This window comes from Acinonyx jubatus, chromosome D1 (assembly GCF_027475565.1).
Source record: "Acinonyx jubatus isolate Ajub_Pintada_27869175 chromosome D1, VMU_Ajub_asm_v1.0, whole genome shotgun sequence".
NCBI classification, from domain to species: domain Eukaryota; kingdom Metazoa; phylum Chordata; class Mammalia; order Carnivora; family Felidae; genus Acinonyx; species Acinonyx jubatus.
Genome location: NC_069390.1, coordinates 98,553,846 through 98,573,478, shown reverse-complemented (window position 1 = coordinate 98,573,478; position 19,633 = coordinate 98,553,846). Strand labels below are relative to the sequence as shown.

Genomic DNA, 19,633 nt, shown 5'->3' with positions numbered 1-19,633 from the left:
TGGTTATAAAATACTGAAACTTAACCAACACACTAGAATGTTCACATCCCATAAGTGAATACTACGATTATATACCCATTCTACTTTTGGAAATGTCTCTTTTGAAATTACTTCCAAGGCCAGTTCATAAAGGCAGATAAAATCGGTCTTCTGACACCATATGGCCATACCCTTTTCCTTTTAAGGATCAGACACCATACTACTCAGCTTGATCACCCACCTAATTTGTTTTACAGACCTGAGTCCAAATGATTCCTGACCACTTCCGCAAATCCAATCCAGCCTTAAAAAAAAAAAAAAAAAAGGAACGAACAAACACGGTTTTTTTTTTCCTTACCACTGAAAATATTACTCAAAATGGAATTTTAAATGTTTCTTATAGTACAATTACACAAGATATCATCACTGGGGTAAGCTGAGGGAAAGGAACACAGAACACCATGTACTGTTCCACAATTTCCCGTGAGTCTGTAATTATTTAAAAATAAAAAGTTTTTAAAATACAGATCTGAAAAGAGAGGCAAGATTTCAAAAGGAACATGGAAGGGAATGGAACACAATGGAAACTACTCCAAACGGGGTAAGAAAAGAAAACGCAATTCGTATTACAGGAGTCACCACTAGCCCAGATAAGCCACAAAGTGCATTCTAGGGCACAGTGTAAGAGAAGGTAGAGAAGGTAACAGGAGTCAGACCATAGAGCATCCTGGATGTCAAACTACAGTTTGGAAGTTACCGGGTATACAACGAGGGACTCTTGGAGGATTTTTCATAATGCATGAGAAAAATAAAAGTAGGGCTTTTGCCAGATTAATATGGCAGCAGTGGAGAGGACAGACTGGAGGGAAGAGCCCAAAGGCAGAAAGATCAGTTACCGTTACAAAAGCCCAGGCATGGCAAGGTGCTAGGGGTTGGCAGTGGAACCAGACCATATGGAGCTTAATGACTTGATGCTCTGGACTTGTCCATAAAGATTCATCTGTGGGGGCACCTGGGCGGCTCAGTCAGTTAAACGTCTGACTTCAGCTCAGGTCATGATCTCACAGTTTGGGAGTTCAAGCCCCCACTGGGCTCTCTGCTGTCAGGGCAGAGCCCACTTCAGATCCTCTGTCTCCCTCTCTCTCCGCCCCCTCAGATGCTCTCACAAGCACTCTTTCTCAAAATAATGAACATTAAAAAAAAAAAAAAAAAGACCTGGGGCACGTGGGTGGCTCAGTCGGTTAAGCATCCGACTTCAACTCAGGTCATGATCTCGCGGTTCACGAGTTCGAGCCCCATGTCGGGCTCTGTGCTGACAGCATGGAGCCTGCTTTGGATTCGGTGTCTCCTTCTCTCTCTGCCCCTTCCTCACTCACACTCTGTCTGTCTCTCTCTCTCTCTCTCTCAAAAATAAGTAAACATTTAAGAAAAAATTTAATAAAAGATTCCATATCTGGCATTCATTTAGATCATGCTTACAATAAAAAAATCTTTCTCTGAATCACTAAAAGGGAAAAGTTTTAACATTTCATTCTTCAGCAGGTTTGTAAGAATAAAGAAACAGCTCTACCCATAACCAAAAACACAAAACAAAACAAAACAAATCAGGTCTGATAGCAAGTGGACTTTCTAACGCTGGACTGTGTCCCTTTAAGCAAATGACATTAGAGGCCCTCTTCTACTTGGGGAGAAACTTCCTCCAATGACAGCACGCTATCAGCTGCATTCTGCCCACTTTCAGTGGGAAGCTTCGCTGTAATAGTAAATTTCTGGTTGAAGAGCCCAGTGAGGTCCTATACTAACAGTTTTGTGTCTCTAATGCCATAGTTTCAGAGAGCAATCACTTCCAGAGATGTGAGGTACTGACTGCTGAAATCCAGGAGGATCCAGGGTTTTATTATCGGCTGAGCAAACAGCACACCTGATTGAGTGTTTACTGAGGGCCCGCTGCGGACTGGATACTGATGACCCAGATGATTGCAACAGTCCTGCCTTCAAAGAAGCAACAGTCTACTGGGAAACATACACAAAAAAGTCAATGTAATACAGAGCAGTTAATGGCATTACAGAGGCATGGAAGCGACGCTTTGGTGATGATGATAATAAAACAACAGCCAATATTTATGAAGTACTTAGTATGTACAGGCCCTATTCAGAGCATTTTTCCTATATTAATTCACTATCCTCACAACAAGACTAATATTATCCATTTTTTACAGATTGGAAAACTGAAGCACAGATAGGCTGAACAACTGCACCTCAGTTCTCTGCAGCCACATTATTAACCAAGCCAGTCTGGCTCCTGTAATTCAAGGATCAAACTACCCACCCCACTATACTGCTTCCTGATGAAGGACTAATTACTGTTGCCTGGAAGGGCAGTTCAGACAAGAGAGAGCAGAAGACAGTAGATGGCATCTTTGAGACCCACCACTGAAGGGCAACCAAGCATCCACCAGACGGACAAGGCGTTTGGGGGAGAGGGTTGTTTATTTGCAGGAAGTGGCTGGGGAGACAGCACTCTGAGCACCAAGAATGAAGGAGGAGCCATAACAGGAGGGGCCAGGCATAAGATTCTAGAGTATATGGTGCGGTCAAAGAAGAGTCAGAAGCATCATCTTCTCCTGGAGGACGCCTGGCTTCCAGGATCAAGTGATGAGGCCATAAAAGACTGAGGTGTTATGGGCCTTGCAGGCTTTCTATCTCAGGTAAGAGGAGCCTGTCTCAGGCCTTTACCACTGAGTGGTGTGAGCAGATCTGCGTTCGCTAAAGATAAATCTGGATGAAAGGTGGAAGGTGGCCCAGAGGCCAGGAGACCAATTAGGAGGTTACACAATAACTCTGTCAAGAAACGATAAGGAGTGGATGAATGTGAGCAGATGCCTCTGAAGTGGACTCAACAGTACTTGGTGACTAACTGCCTGTGGAGGATCAAGAAGAGAAGGCAAAGCGGAGGCTCTCATTCTGAGCGAAAGGAAGACTGAATTTTAAGAGGAAGAATAATAACATGGATAATAACAGTAATAATGGCTCTAGTATTTCTTTTTGGTTGGTTTGTTTGTTTGTTTTTCAAGTAAACTCCAGCCCCGAAGTGGGGCTCGAACTCGTGACCCCAAGATCAAGCGTCTCCTGCTCTACCGAGTTAGCCAGCCAGGTGAATCTCCCTAACACTTCTTAAGCTATTATCATGTACCAGCGCTTTGCTAAACGTTTGTACAAGAACGAGCTCATTCAATGTGAATAAGGTACGTTCTTTCAAAAATGGAGAAACTGAGACTGGAAAAAAGTAAGTGATTTATTTGAGGCCACAGTCACTAAGTACTGAAGCCAGACAAAGATCTGCACTCAGAGTTTAAAGCATCTGGAGAAGTATCCAATGGTGGACCTCTAGCAGGCCACCAAATATGCGGACTTGAGGAAAGGGGGAGGGCTAGAGGTAGAGTTACAATGGCAACACGACTACACTACTGTCATTACTCCTATTGCTATTATTTATTAAGCCTTTGCTGTAAATGAGACACTGTTGGATGTTTTACATACATGGCTTCATCTAATCCACATAATCCTAAAGTGGGTCCCACTACTCTTGTTCTTACAGAAAAAGAAACCAAGAAAGGAAATAAACCATTCACGTTGCTCAGACAGAAGATAATGAACTCACACTCAAATGCAGGTCTTTGTGATTCAGAAGAGGGCAGAGAAGTGGCGCAGAAGCCAGGTAGGGAGGGTGTGCCAAGGACTGAATTCAGAATACAATCCCTTACAAACCAGGCAGAGGAGCAGAGTAGGAAAGGGGTTTAAGAAGTAATAGTTTGCCAGGGGCGCCTGGGTTGGTTAAGTGTTCAACTCTCGACTCCGGCTCAGGTCACCATCTCACAGTTCGTGAGTTCGAGCCCCGCGCCCAGCTCTGTGCCGACAGCGGGGGAGCCTGCTTGGGATTCTCTCCCTCTCCGCCCCCTCCCCACCCCCAGCTCATGCCCGCGAATAAAAAAACTTTTTTTTTTTTAATAGCAGTACACCAGTGAAGAAAAAGCAAACACAGAAAATATTCCTGTTTCAAAAACAAATAGGAAATCTGTAAGGGAATAGAGTAGTTAGTGTCAGATGAGACACAGAACTCAGAAGTCGAGTTTAAGTTGGGTTATAGAATTAGCGACAAGGCACTGAAAACCCTTCCCAGAGCAGTTACGGGAAAGCTCTGGGCCGGCCCTAAGCTTGCAGTAGGCACAGAGGAAAAAGAGATGACGTAGAATCTTAGTGGTAAAAGAGAGGTTCTGATAATAAAAGTAATAATGCCTCTAATATTTCTTAAGCTATTATTACATAGCAGCGCTATGCTAAATACTTTTACAAGAACGATCTCATTTAATGGTAATAAGATCAGTCGACTTTTTCTCTAGGCCTGTGGGTCACACACTGTCCCATATTTTCTTTTTTCTTTTTTTTTTTTTTTTAACTGCGCTTTAAAAACATAATAAGCGTGTTAGCTGAGTTACACAGAAAACGGGCCGCAGGACAGGCTTGAGCAGCTGGCAGTAGTTTCCTGACTCCTTCTCAGGGGGTGGTGGTTAGCACCGAAGACTCTGCAGTCAGACTGACCGCATCACTATCCAGCCCTCACTCTCCGGGTGACCTTGGGCAGGTCCCTTAGCTTCTCTGTGTCTCAGTGTCCTTACCTGTGAAATGGGGATAACCACAGGAGCTATGTCTGAGGGTGTCACAAGGAGAAGTAAATCCAAATCAAGCACTCCGTTGCTAAGAAAAGTCTTATTGATGTGAAGGACTTGCCAGAGGATGGGCAGACAGGAGAGAGCCAAGAGAGAAGGGGGGATATGAAATGGAAAAGGACTAATCAATTTTGTTCAAGTCCCACAGAAGAAGCGGAGGGACAGGATCAGGACACTACAGGTGAGCGCACAGAGAACAGGCTCCGTATCCTAACCGCAGCTGAAAGGATAAACTGGTTCGGGGAACAGCCTGCCAACTGTCACGTGCGCACGTCTTCGGATCCCTTCTCTTCTCCTTTTCTAAAACTTGGCTGTGCATATAATATCCACCCGAGCAAGGATGAAGCTACGAATACAAGTGTTCCCCTACAGCAGTGCTGGTAAAAGGAAAAAATGAAGTAACAGTCCGTCGGTGGCCAAAAGGTGCACATCTGCATACCTGTGACCTGTCGAATGTGGTCATTTGGAAGAAAGAGATAAATATGCTGATGTAGAAAGGTTTCTCTAGTTTCCTAAATTTTCTTCTTTTATTTTCAGATCATTGGAGAGTCGCCTGCAAGCATAAAAAGGAATACAGAGAGATCCCACGTACCCTCTCCCTGGTTGCCCTCAATGGTGACTGCTTGCAAAACTACGGTTCGATACTGCAAGTTAATTTTTAATATAAAAACAAACATAGACTAATGTGCATATTACACGCACTCCCTTTTGTGTATTTTAAGTGACCATACGGTTTGTGCATGTTCAAGAAAAGATAATCATTTCACCACCTCTGGAAAGTGAGAAAGGTGCGAGAGGGAAAAAAGGCAGCACACTTTATGGATATTTACAATCGTTCTTAATTACAAAGTGCAAATATTACTTTCAGGACACAGGAAGTAAACAGGTGGCGGGATTCAATTTTGAACTAAGTGGGAGCACCTATTCTTTCGATCCAGGGGGTTTGGTGCGTGGAAGGAGAAGGGACGAAAACTGAAGATGCTCGCACCAAAGCCTCTACTTACTCAAGTCAGCAGAAAGTCAGGGGGATTCGTTCTGCCACAGACTGCTCACTGCCGGGCTCTGTTCTAGGCACTGGAAAATCAAAATTTAACCAGACAGGGGCAGTCTCTGAACTCAGGAACTGAGAGGCCACTGAGAAAGGTGGACATTAACCAAAATGACACAATCATAATAATCATTACAGTACAGCACAGTTTAGAACACGGGCTCCGAGGCCTGACTGCCCACGTGCAAATCCCAGCTCCACTGCCAAACAGTCACGTGACTTTGGACAAGTGATGTAACGCTCTGCACTTCAGTTTCCTCACCTATAAAATGGGGACAATTACAGGTCCTGTTTATTTACCCATCTAACCCATAGGGTTGCTATGAAGACTTAAAAAAAAAGTCTGTATATATAAAGTGCCTAAAACAGTTCCCGGCGCACAATAAACATCATGTGTTTGCTATTATCATTGTGGTTAGTCTCATCACTATTATTTCAGGGGGCGTCTATGCCTATCTTCAGGCAAATGGAAGGTCAGGAAAAGCAACATATAAATGAATTTCCAAAGATGAATAGGAGTGAAACAGCACAAGAGAAAAACTCTCTGGCACAGGGAAAAACATACACAAAGACCCTATGCTAAGAAGGAGTCTGGCACGTGAAGAATTTGACAAAAGGCCAATGAAGCTGGGAGCTGGGGCTCAGAGAGGAGAAAGGAGAGAGGTGAGAGGCTGGACAACCAGAAAGGGCATGTTAAGCTTAGGAATTTTATCTTTATCTGAATAACAGAAGGTATTATAAAAGAAATTTGTTGGTTTTTCTTTTCTTCTCTTTTCTTTTTTCTTTTAAGATCACTTTACTGGACTATGGAGTCATCTGTGATAGAGGGAGGTAAACATGAGCTTACCAAAAATGGGTAAAGATTTAGAAAGAACAGTAATTCTGGTGAAAGAGAAAAGAAATCAACTACAGACAAGAAGACTACTAAAGAGAATCACAAACACAGATGAGGGTAGAAGTCATGAATTAGCAATAGAACAAATAAACACGATTCAATCATTTCTTCAGGCCCTAAAGCAGGAACCCAGAAAACGGGCAGTATTGTTAATCCACAGCTGGAGATGTGCGTGGCAGATGGGAGAGAAGAACAAAGGTGCAGGACTGAGGATACTTCTGACTCACTGAAAGTGACCAACTGTGTCCACGTGAACAAAAGGGATGCCAGGAAGAATGTCACGAATTTGGAGACCGGCAGGATTTAAGGGGCTGGAGGCCTCAGTGAAATCAGAGAATTGAGTTTAGCAAACGGCAGAACTAAAAAGACAGGAAATTGTGTCCAGAGAGCAAAATTTCCAAATAATGTGATTTCAGAGGTGGAAGTCTGACCTGCTGCAGGAATAGATTGCTACAGACAAGCAGAGGAACAGATAGCCACAAAGATCAAGCCGGAACGAGATTAGAATGTTGGACAAGCAATCAACATAAACATTAAAGAGACAAGAGACCATGGAAGGAGTAAAAGTAAACTACTTACAAAGATTAGGAATTAAATATTCAGTTACGTTCTTAACTACAATACCATAAGGAATGTGTTTTTAAGTATCCACAATAAAATAGGGATGCCTTGCTAATAACAAAGCTTCATCTATTCATTTAGCCAGAAAATTTTCAAAGATTCCCCGAAAACCATTCCCGAAAAAAAGCTCTCAGAAAGACAAAAAGGGAAGGAAACGTTCTCAACTTGATGATTATGTGTCACAACTCAAGGGCAAGCATCAATAATGGTAAAAACTAAAGACATACACAACCCAAAACCTGGGAGAAAATCTACGAAACATCCATCTGACTTAAGGACAGGTATCCACAATACACTAAGAACTCTTAAAATGCAACAACAAAAAAACAAACAACAGAAGGCAATTAAAAAATGGGCAAAAGATCTGAACCTCACCAAAGAAGATACACACAAATAGCAAATGAGCACATGAAAAGATGCCCACCTCTTCTGTCACTGGGGAACTGCAAATTAAAAAAATGAAATACGGGTATATCCCTATTAGCACGGCAAAAATCCAAAACAATGAAAACACCGAACGCTGGCAAGGACATATGGCAACAGGAACTCTCATTCATCGCTGGTGAGAATGCAAAACCGTGCAACCACTTTGGAAAACCACTTTGGTGGTTTCTTACACAACTAAGCATCTACTCTTACCATATGATCCAATAATCACGCTCTTTATATTTACCCGAATGAGTTGAAAACCTAGGTCTACAGGAAAACCCACACGTGAATGTTCAGAGTAGCTTTATTTACATTTGCCAAAACTTGGAAGCAACCAAGATGTCCTCCAGTAGGTAAATGGATAAACTAGGGTACATCCAGATAATAGGATAATATCCAGTGATAAAAAGGACAGAACTACCAAGTCTGCATTTTTTTGACATCTTTTTTTCAGTTTTTATTGAAGTTCCAGTCAACATACAGTGTAATATTCATTTCAGGCATACACTATAGTGATCCAACAATCGCAGACAAGACCCAGGACGCATCATGACAGCACACTCCTTAATCCCCATCACTATTTCACCCATCCTGCCCACCCACCTCCCTTCCGGTAACCAGCAATTTGTTCTCTATAGTTAAGAGTCTGTTTCTTGCTTTGCCACCCTCCCTCTTTCTTTTTCCCCTTTGTTTGTTTGTTTTGCTTCTTAAATTCCACATGAGTGAAATCGTATGGTAGTTGTCTTTCTCTGACTTATTTCACTTAGCATCATACTCTCTAGCTCCATCCATGTCATTGCAAATGGTGAGATGTCGTTCTTTTTTTATGCCCGAGTAATATTCCATTGTGTGTGTGTGTGTGTGTGTGTGTGTGTGTGTGTGTGTGTGACCATCTGTGCATGTGTGTGTGCCACATCTTCTTTATCCATTTATCAGTCAATGGACACTTGGGCTGTTTGCATAATTTGACTATTGTAGATAATGCTACAATAAACATCAGGGTGCATGTATCCCTTTGAATTGGTATTCTTCAGTAAACACCTAGTAGCGCAATTGCTTAAATATGCATTTTAATAAGATCCCTCAGGTAACTTCTATGCATATAAAATTGAGAAGCACTATATTAGGTGGTATTATTATCATCATAACTATTCTTCAACGTTGTCACTAAAAAAAGAGCATAAACATTGGGAGAGTTCAAATTATTATTCGCTGATGATTATGATTAGTCTACCTTTAAGAAGAGAGGGAGAATCAACTGTAAAAGAAATTTTTGAAACATTCTCTAAAGCCACAGTAATTAAAACATGCAGTACACATACACAGATAAGTACTCTTTATCAAGAATATATGTTGAGAGGTGCCTGGTTAGCTCAGTCAGTGGAGCATGTGACTCTTGATCTCAGGGATGTGAGTTCAAGCCCCATGTCTGGTATAGCGATTACTTGCAAATAAAATCTTTTTAAATAAATTAAATAAATAAGAAAGGGTATATGTTAACAAGAGAGTTTCAAATAAGTATATAAGTAACAAATTATTCGGACAACTGGCTACCAATATTTTTTTTGAAAATCCAGATCCTTATCTCATATTATACTGAAAATATATTCCAAGTGGATTAAAAACCTAAATATTAAAAATAAATTTACAAAGCACTAAGAGAAAATATGGAATATATTTTTTAAGTTTATTTATTTTGAGAGAGACAGAGAGAGCGTGCAAGTGGGGGAGGAGCAGAGAGAGGGGGACAGAGGGCCTAAGGCAGGCTCTACGCTGGGAGCAGACAGCCCGATACGGGGCTCAAACTCACAAACCATGAGATCATGACCTGAGCTGAAAGCAGACTCTTAACTGACTGAGCCACCCAGGCGCCCCTAGAGTATTTTTAATGTTCAAATAGGATACCATAAAACTCCTAAGTATACCTCTCCTGAGGATACTATAAAACCCAGAAGTCATACTGAAACTACAGTTTAAAAAAAAAAAAAACAAAACCTTTTAGTGCTCACCTCGGCAGCACATATACCAAAACTGAAACAATTCAGAGGATGAGCACGGCCCCTGCATGGGGGTGACACACAAATTCATGAAGCAATCTGCATTTTTTATAAAGACATGTAATAATAAATAAAATCTTTTAAATAACAAGAAAAAGCACAAAAGTTAAAAGTTAAGACAAATGCTATGAAAGAAAATACTGAGCAAAGCATTAATAACCTTATAGGACTTTTTTCTTTTTCTTTTTGTGTTTTGAGAGAGAGAGAGTGAGTGGTGAGGGGCAGAGGGAGAGAGAGGGAGAGAAAATCTTCAGCAGGCTCCAAGCTCAGCAAGAGCCCTACTCAGAGCTCGATCCCATGACCCTGGAATCATGATCTGAGCCGAAATCAAGCGCTGGATGCTCAAACAACTGAGCCACCCACGTGCTCCACCTTATGACTTTTCAAAGGTCTGACGCATGAAGAAGAAAATAAATAATAATCTTCCAAAAAAACTAAGAGAGGGGCGTCGGTGTGGCTCGATCCGTTAACCATCTGTCTGACTCTTGATTTTGGCTCAGGCCATGATCTCACGATTCACGGGATCGAGCCCCACATTGACAACGCAGAGCCTGCTTGGGATTGCCTCTCTCCCATGCTCTCTTACCCTCCCCACCCCCTCAAAAAATAAACATTAAAAAGAAAAAGCTAACAGAAAACTGGAGGTGGGGAAATAAAATAGATTTTATAGACTCATATGTAAAAAGACTAAATTACAAAAGCTGCAATAGCACAAAATAAAATAAATCCCTAAAGGGGCACCTGTGGCTCAGTCTGTTGAGTGCCCACTCTCAATTTCGGCTCAGGTCCCAGGGTTGTGGGATCGAGCTTCATGTTGGGCTCTGTGCTGAGTGTGGAGCCTGCCTGGGACTCTCTCTTTCCCTCTGCCCCTCTCTTGTGCACTCTCTCTCATTCAATCAATCAACCGATCAGTCAGTCAATCAATATGCTTTAAAAATAAAATAAACCCCTAAAATCTACCTATAAATATTTGCATGTGCACAGCCAAAGATACAAAACATATGCTAAACTGATACTAGTGCTCATCTCTAGAGTGTAAAATCAGGAATGGAAACAGCACTTTGCTTTTTTCTTTATAAATTGCTATACACTGGGGTGCCTGGGTGGCTCAGTAGTTAAGTGTCTGACTTCAGCTCAGGTCATGAACTCACAGTTCGTGGGTTCGAGCCCCGCGTCGGGCTCTGTGCTGACAGCTCAGAGCCTGGAGCCTGCTTCGGATTCTGTGTCTCCCTCTCTCTCTGCCCCTCCCCACTTGTGCTCTCTCTCTCTCTCTCAAAAATAAACATTAAAAATTTTTAAAAATAAATAAATAAATAAATTGCTGTAAACTGCATTCCAAACAAAGAACCTGCTCTTTTTTAAACTTACCTTCATTCAATTATGAAAGGAAAAAGTAGTGAGTGATAGTCTTAGCTTAAAAGGCCAATATTTTCATAGGAATCACAAGCTTCCTGGTTTTCTCAATAAGTACTTAACTCCCTAAGCTTGTAACATTTGGAAAATATATTTTTGTTATCAAAAGTTTCCTAAGAATCCTTGAGGTAAAACTATGCCAACTTCTCCTCCCCAAATGGACCACAATGTTCAATTTCCAGTGGCCCTCTGTTCAAAGCTACGTCCAACCTAATTTCAAAAGCAAAGTGTCTAAACCAGGCAAGAAATTTAGCAACGTAACAAAGAATATCGAAATGGAAACCACATGTCCAAAATACGCCTAATAGTAACAGACAGCAACTGTTTAAGGGTAACTGCAAGTAACTCCATATTCACTTCAGTTTCAATTCTGAATCATTTCTCGGTCACCAAACTAGGAAAAAAAAAAAAAAATTGAGCCATTTGTCATCTCTGACTAAACACAGGCTTCAGCCCTGAAATCACTAAGGGTAGAGAAGTAAATGCCCTTGAGAAGACGGCCAGTGGAAGGGTTTTTCCAGAAAAAGTGGTTCACGTACACAGCAGGAAAATCTTGTACTGTAGGGACTCGGTTACCACCTTAATTCCCTCAACCAATTTGAAACTACTGGAAGTAAATGACTAAGAAGTAAAACATATGAGAAAAGATGAAAAAAACATTCCTACATATCGAAAGCACATAAAGTGGTTCAAGTTTGCTTTTTAGTTGCCTTTGCTAAAGTTAGAATATTAAATTATTTCACTCTGGATGAATCAGAAACTAGCTTCACTGGTTTCTTACAACGTATTTAAAATTTTCAGCTGCTATAATGAACCACGACTCAGAGGGTTTGGGGGTTTTTTTGTTTGTTTTTACTACTTATACTTAACAAAATGTATTATATGTGGGTCTCCCCAGTACTATTCTTCACATCATTGGACATGAATTTGTTAAAGTCATAGAGTAAAACTGCCCGTCCTTGGAACAGAACACACTCCCCTTTCCCTAAAACTGTCACTCAAACACGTTTAAGCTAAAACCATCAGTAGCCGTATCTCAGAAGATCTGAATGTAACTACAATGAAACCATAAGTGAGTGAGGGGTGGCATTCCCCACAAAGGCAAGAAGAGATTCATTATCTCCCACCACACAGGTAGCAGGCAAGGTCTCTCAGTTTCTAGAGCACCCACTCAGGGCAGCATCGCTGCTCAATCGAAATTCAGCTGTCCAGATACTTGCAACCAAAACAAACTGCGGCATCTAGTTTCTTTTTTTCAAAAGGTAAACGATCCCTCTGGCCTGATTTACTAATAAAGATGTGAGTAAAGAGAAATGACCAGGAGGCACCTGGGTGGCTCAGTCAGTTAAGCGTCTGACTCTTGGTTTCGGCTCAGGTCGTGATCTCACGGTTTGTGAGTTCGAGCCCCACATTTGGGCCCTGTGCTGACAGCATGGAGCCTGCTTGGGATTCTCTGTCTCTCTCTGCCCCATTTTCTCTCCCTCTCTCTCTTCCTCTCTCAAAATAAATAAAGTTTAAAAAAAAAAAAAAGCAAGCAAGAAAGAAATATTCAGGAGGACAGCATACCCAGATCTTAAATTCTTAAGGTTCTTAAGATTCCTCACCTTTTAAGAGAAAGGCCTTGTCAGTAATGTTAGAAATTGCACACTCAGTGTCTTGTATTCAGTCAAAACAAAAACAAAAACACCTCTTCAGGTGCACTGATAACTTTGCCAGTGAGCATGGTAACACGAAGGTCCAGGAAAAGTGTGCGATAAGAGTGCAGCGTTAAGAATTCATGGAAAGAGGGGCGCCTGGGTGGCTCAGTCAGTTGAGCTTCTGACGTTGGCTCAGGTCCTGGTCTCGTGGCTACTGAGTTTGCGTCCCGCGTCAGGCTCTGTGCTGACAGCTCGGAGCCTGAAGCCTGCTTCGGATTCTGTCTCCCTCTCTCTCTGCCCCTCCCCTGCTCATACTCTGTCTCAAACATAAATAAACGTTAAAAAAAATTTTTTTTTAATTCGTAGAGAAACAGGTCAAGAGAAAGCAGACTCAAAACTAAGGTCAAAGTCCTTTATTATTTTTAATGTTGAAATCACCTCTGCGCTGAGACGCAACCTTCCTCTTGTAATTTGTCAGTAACTACCAAAAACATTTTTTAAACAGCTCCGAGGGCTTGCTTTATCCAATCTATAACACACTTCATTATCATCAGAGAGAGACCAAAAATCATAGACCCCAATGCCTTTGTAATTATCTCTGGAAGTATTTTAAATGGAAACAGCATACTATTTATTGTGTCCTGATCTTAACTCCTTTTTCTTCACTCTTGAAGAAATTTAGCTACAAGGCACTTTACCCTCAGTAGTAGTTCAGAATTTAACAATAGCTTACATTTCTTTTTACTGATAAACACTGCCACAAATTAGGATTAACAATATGATTGAGGAAGTTCTCACAACGAACTTTATGATCATTAGCTACAACCCACATCTTCTACCAACAACAGCCCCTTCAGAAAAAAAGGTCACCTTAAAATAGAACTTAAGTTCTTTCCACAGAAAAGGATGGGTAATTAGTAACTAAACAGCTTACAAACTGAGTTCCTTGGAAGCACTCAAACTATTATGAAGTAACGCATCTGAACTGCATTTGACTTTTAATTGCTAGAAATCTTGTTCTAGAGAAAATTGAAAAATCGATCCCACAGAAAATAATTTGTCTCTAGTGATTCTTACCCGACATAAAAATGAAATATGGTTTGACTTCTTGCCTTGCTCTGACAAATGACTTTATTACTTTAAAAAATGAAAAGATAGGATAAGGACTAAATTCCAAAAACACAATTCATAAAAGAACAAATGGATCAACTGGAATTCAAAACAAAAACTCTCGCTTTTAAAAGACACTGTTGGGGTGCCTGGGTGGCTCAGTCAGTTGACTTCAAAGCCCACGCTGGGCTTGTGGCTGTCGGCATAGAGCCCACTTTGGACCCTCTGTCCCCCTCTCTCTCTGCCCCTCCCCTACTCACACTCTCTCACTCTCAAAAATAAATAAAGCATTTCAGAAATAAATACAAGACACTGTTGAGGGGATGGAAAGATAAGCCACAGAATGGAAGCAAATCTTTGCAAAGCATGTATCTGATAAATGATGTGTGTCCAGAATAAAGAATTCTCAAAACTCAACATTAAAAAAACAAACAACCCAATTTTTAAAAACAGGCAAAAGATTTGAACTAGTGGGGCACCTGTGTGGCTCAGTCAGTTAAGTGCCCGACTCTTAATTTTGGCTCAGGTCATGCTCTCATGGTTCGTGGGTTCAAGTCCCATGTCAGGCTCTGTACTGGCAGCATGGAGCCTACTTAGGATTCTCTCTGTCCCTCTCCCTCTGCCCTTCCCCTGCTTGCTCTCTCTCTCTCTCTCAAAAAATAAATAAGCTTAAAAAAACCAAAAGATTTGAACAAGCACTTCACCAAAGATACACAGCTGACAAGCACATGAAAAGATGTCAGTATCCTTAGTCATTGGGAAAATGTAAATTTAAAGCACAAGACAGCATATATACCTATGAGAATGGCTACCATTTTCTCATCCTAGCACTGGTGAGGATATGGAGCAACTAGAACCCTCAGATACTGCCAGACAGAACGTAACATTATACAGCCACTTTGGAAGATAATTTGGCAGTTTCTTAAAATGCTAAACACACACCTATCATATGGTTATGGTCATATAACATGGTTATATGACCCAGTGGTCCTGCTCCAAGGTGTTTACCCAAGAGAAATGAAAACCTAAGTCTACCCAAAGTTACACATCAAGTTTCCAGCAGCTTTATTCATAATGGCCAAAAACTAGAAACAATTCACGTGCTCATCCACAGAAAAATACATAACCTAATCCTCTTATGCCCACACAATGTAACACTACTCAGATACACCACTCAGCAATGAAAAGTAACAAACTACCATACAGATGTACGGACAACAGTGAATGAATCTTTTTTTTTTTTTTTTTTTTTAATTTACATCGAAATTAGTTAGCATATAGTGCAACAATGATTTCGGGAGTAGAGTCCTTAATGCCCCTTACCCATTTAGCCCATCCCCCCTCCCCACTCCCTTCAGCAACCCTCAGTTTGTTCTCCATATTTATGAGTCTCTTCTGTTTTGTCCCCCTCCCTGGTTTTATATTATTTTTGTTTCCCTTCCCTTATGTTCATCTGTTTTGTCTCTTAAAGTCCTCATGTGAGTGAAGTCATAGGATTTTTATCTTTCTCTAATTTCCCTTAGCATAATACCCTCCAGTTCCATCCACGTAGTTGCAAATGGCAAGATTTCATCCTTTTTGATTGCTGAGTAATACTCCATTGTAGATATATATACACACACATATATATATACCACATCATCTTTATCCATTCCTCCATCGATGGACATTTGGGCTCTTTCCATCCTTTGGCTATTGTTGATAGTGCTCCTATAAACATGGGGGTGCATGTGTCCCTTCAAAACAGCCCACTTGTATCCCTTGGATAAATGCCTAGTAGTGCAATTGCTGGGTCATAAGGTAGTTCTATTTTTAGTTTTTTGAGGAACCTCCATGCTGTTTTCCAGTGGCTGCACCAGCTTGCATTCCCACCACCAGTGCAAAAAAGATCCTCTTTCTCCACATCCTCGCCAACATCTGTTGTTGCCTGAGTTGTTCATGTGAGCCATTCTGACAGGTGTAAGGTGATATCTCATTGTGGTTTTGATTTGTATTTCCCTGATGATGAGTGATGTGGAGCATTTTTTCATGTGTCAGTTGGCCATCTGGATGTCTTCTTTGGAGAAGTGTCTATTCATGTCTTTTGCCCATTTCTTCACTGGATTATTTGGTTTTTGGGAGTTGAGTTTGATAAGTTCTTTATATATTTTGGATACTAACCCTTTATCTGATATGTGCAGTGAATGAATCTTAAACACAGGATGCTGATATGTCCTGGTTAAAGTCACTTACATGAAATTCCACAATAGGCAAAGACAACCTATGCTGACAGCAAATTAGGGGTTTTCTGGGGTTAGAGGAGGTGGGAATGAATGCAAAGGGCACTAAAAGAACTTTTGGGGATAACGGAGAACTTCTACATGCTGATGGTGTGGGCATTACATGGCGGGCCAAAAGGCAAATTGAATACTTAAAATGGTTAATTCCCTTGTATGCAAATTATGTCTTAACCAAGTTGATTACAAATATTAAAACATTATTTCGGGGGGAAAATCCATGAAATACACTGTTTCTTAAGATGTTTATAGTACCTTCTGGTAGATTAGTTTCAAATCTCTGATACTCTTACAAAGAATCTCAAAAAAGGCTGGGATTATTATCCCATTTTATAAACTACAGGGTGGAGGGGAAGCAGGCTATACAGTAGAAGCAATTAGATGCATGAGTTCAGAGCAGAACATTACACAGAGCAGATTTATCAATGGCCACCAAACTACCACCTGACAAACTGGCAGGACGGGATAAATGAGGTGCTGGGTCTTGATGTGCTGGAAAAAACTGGCTGAGCCACATAAAAAAATAAAGAGCCAAAAAATATATAAATTCCCAGGAAGAAGGTAGTTAAGAAAAGGCAGGAAATGCCTAACGTCAACATTACCTATATGTACCACACATCTCAAATTAAAACATTTCTAACATGACTGGCTTTAGTCATATGGAAAACAATTACTTTAACACAAGTAAAGCACACAGAAGGAGCTCAGAACCCAATATACCATATCTGAACCCAGATCTGTTGTTGACTCACTCACACTTTATGAAGGTCACTAACTCTGAGGGCCTCAATGTCCCTCCCTTTTTAAAAATAAAAATATTAATTCTGGTCCCTGAATGGCCCTTTGGGGCACTACAAAAATAGAGAACTTTTGTGAAAAAGAATTTTTAAATTACACAGTCAAGTTATATTCTCTGTGCAAAAGCATGTGGCTTAGAATACACTACATTATCATCAAATCAAATAATAATAAATAATTTTAACCTTAAGAGTTAAAAATGGCTCCCCAGCCCACAAATGGCTCCAAACAGCCTATAAGACCAAGTCCAAACGCCTCAGCTAAAAAATCATGTCCTTTATGAACCCACCCCATCCCATTTATCTAAAATATACCAATCCAGGGGTGCCTGGCTGCCTCAGTCAGTAGAACATGTGACTCTTGACCTTGGGGTTGTAAGTTCGAGCTCCACATTGGGTGTAGAAATTTATTTAAAAAACAAAAATAACGGTGCCTCGGTGCTCAGTCGGTTAAGCATCTGACTTCAGCTCTGGTCGTGATCTCGTGGTTCGTGGGTTCAAGCCCCACATCGGGCCCTGTGCTGACAGCTCAGAGCCTGGAGCCCGTTTCGGATTCTTTGTCTCCCTCTCTCTCTGTCTCTCCCCAGCTTGTATTCTCTCTCTCTCTCTCTATCTCAAAAATAAATAAATAAACTTAAAAAAATAAATAAATAATAAAACAAAATAAAATAAAATAAAATAAAATAAAATAAAATAAAATAAAATAAAAATAAGGGACACCTGGCTGGCTCAGTCACAAGAGCATGTGACTCTTGATCTCAAGGTTATGAGTTCAAACCCCACACTGGGAGTAGACATTGCTTAAAGAAATAAATATTTTTCAAATTAATTAATTAATTAATTAATTAAATATACCAATCCACATTCATCTACTCTCCCCGAACATAGTATGTTCCTTCCTTGGACATGCTGCCTCCATACTCCTGGAGGCAATCCAACTCTTGTACTTTGTTTAAAGGTGATCCCAAAGTCCACTGGCCTAATACAAACTTTGCTTGTCCTTTAAAAAAAAAAAAAAAAAAAAAAGTGCTTCTCCTTAATCCAGTGTACATTTCCATTCTCTGAATTTCCAGTGCCCACTCAGCACTATAAAATACAGCATTCGATTTTACTCCACATTTTCCTATTCTCTAATTAGATTTTGCTTTTGGAGCCTTATATGTACCTTCCCCTATAAAAAGCGATGAGCCTCATGGACAGAATGGCTTCTGTCGTAACACGCCACACTTGCCACTCTCTCAGTGGTGCTGCATTACAGACGGGCTCACATGTGAGACGGCAGAAATCTGCACTGCACCCCATTCGGGCAGCACTGGCAGGAATCTGGGGAGCCCAGCTGGAAGAAGGCAGAGGGGTGTGTCTGATGCTTCTACCTCTAAATTGCTAGGTGTTTTGGTTTTTTGTGGAGTTCTTTTTTCTTTGTTTTTATTATGGAAACTCTTAAGTAGAGAGAAACAGGATAATGATCCTGCTGGACCCATCAGCTAGCCACAACAATTATAAATAAAAAGCCACTGGAATCTAGACTCCTGACCACTTCTTCCTCTCCCCAGCAGACCCCAGATATCATATTATTATCTCATCCTTTTGTACTTCCACATATATTTCTAAAAGGGGAGTGTGGGGAATAAGTTTAGGAATTCCCTGAGCTTGCACCCATGGGGAGAACCACGATAAAACCACGATAATCCTCATCTCACCTGAAAAGATCCTAATTCCTTGACATCAAATATCTGGTCAGTGTTCAAATCTCCCTACTGTCACGTGATTCTTTTATCGGCGGTTTGTTCAAGTCAGGAACCACGATTACTTCAAGAGTAAAAGTGTTTCCTTTTCTCCAGCTCCATGGTCCTCCAATTTAATACACTCACCTTCTTCATTTTTAGGTGTAGGTAGACGAGCATTTCCCTTTCCCAGTACCCTCTGCTCTCCCGCTCTATAAGAAAATATTCCTTCTCATTCCCAGCACTGAAGTGCCATTACCTCAGCACTTTTGACACATTCAGAAAAAAGCATCTAATTCAGTGGTCCAGCCTCCTTCCTTCACAGTTACGTTGCCATATTTCACTTACTACTCAGGAAGTTTTGAGCTCTAATATCATATAAATGTAAGTTTTGTAGGCCCCCATTAAAAGATTACTTTCCATTCCTATTAAACTTTTGGAGGAGCTCAATTTTAAATTTTTTAAGTTACTACATGGTCAGCTTCCCATTTTAAGTGAGTTAATAGTTGGTAGGACATTTAAGTCTAACAGATTACAGGCACAGTGCTAAGAGATCAACAATAGGTTAGCTCCATTCCTTAGCCATGAATTTCATCCCTCATTAAGCACAAGGGGAGCCAGACAAGAAGGTGTGCAATAATCAGCTCAAATACAAACTCTCTACTGGTAAACAATATAAATGCACACAGTGAATCAGTGGGGAGATCTTCATTCATTTGCAGCACGATTAAGATAAACAGCAAATTTAGGCAAACAGCTGGGAAGAATTAAAAAAAAAATTTTTTTTTTAAAGCATAATCTTCACAATGACCTCTAATATAACTTGGACATTCAGCAGGGCAGGGGGAATCAAAACACTTTTATCACCTGCTGACTTGGGCTCAGCATTGTAGACGACAAAAAAGAACATGACAGGCTCT

At 40.7% G+C, this 19,633-nt stretch overlaps 1 protein-coding gene and 1 non-coding gene across 10 annotated transcripts in view; one reads left to right on the top strand and one right to left on the bottom strand.

Annotated features, from left to right (window-relative positions):
- Window positions 1–19,633, bottom strand: part of SIK3 (SIK family kinase 3) — a 244,593-nt gene that overhangs the window by 202,300 nt on the left and 22,660 nt on the right. The window contains exon 1 of one of the 9 annotated variants that reach the window (XM_053204069.1): window positions 4,656–6,216. The exons of 7 other annotated variants lie outside the window; for them this stretch is intronic. Coding sequence is in view for 1 of the 2 variants with exons in the window: in XM_053204068.1 (XP_053060043.1) it covers window positions 5,146–5,169 (24 nt within the window). In the remaining variant the exon portion in view is untranslated. Of the gene's footprint in view, window positions 1–4,655; window positions 6,217–19,633 lie in introns of those variants that run through there. One more of the 9 variants, XM_053204068.1, reaches the window with a different exon arrangement.
- LOC113593279 (U6 spliceosomal RNA) lies at window positions 9,701–9,805 on the top strand. The gene has a single exon (XR_003413369.1). It is a non-coding gene; the product is annotated as a U6 spliceosomal RNA (small nuclear RNA).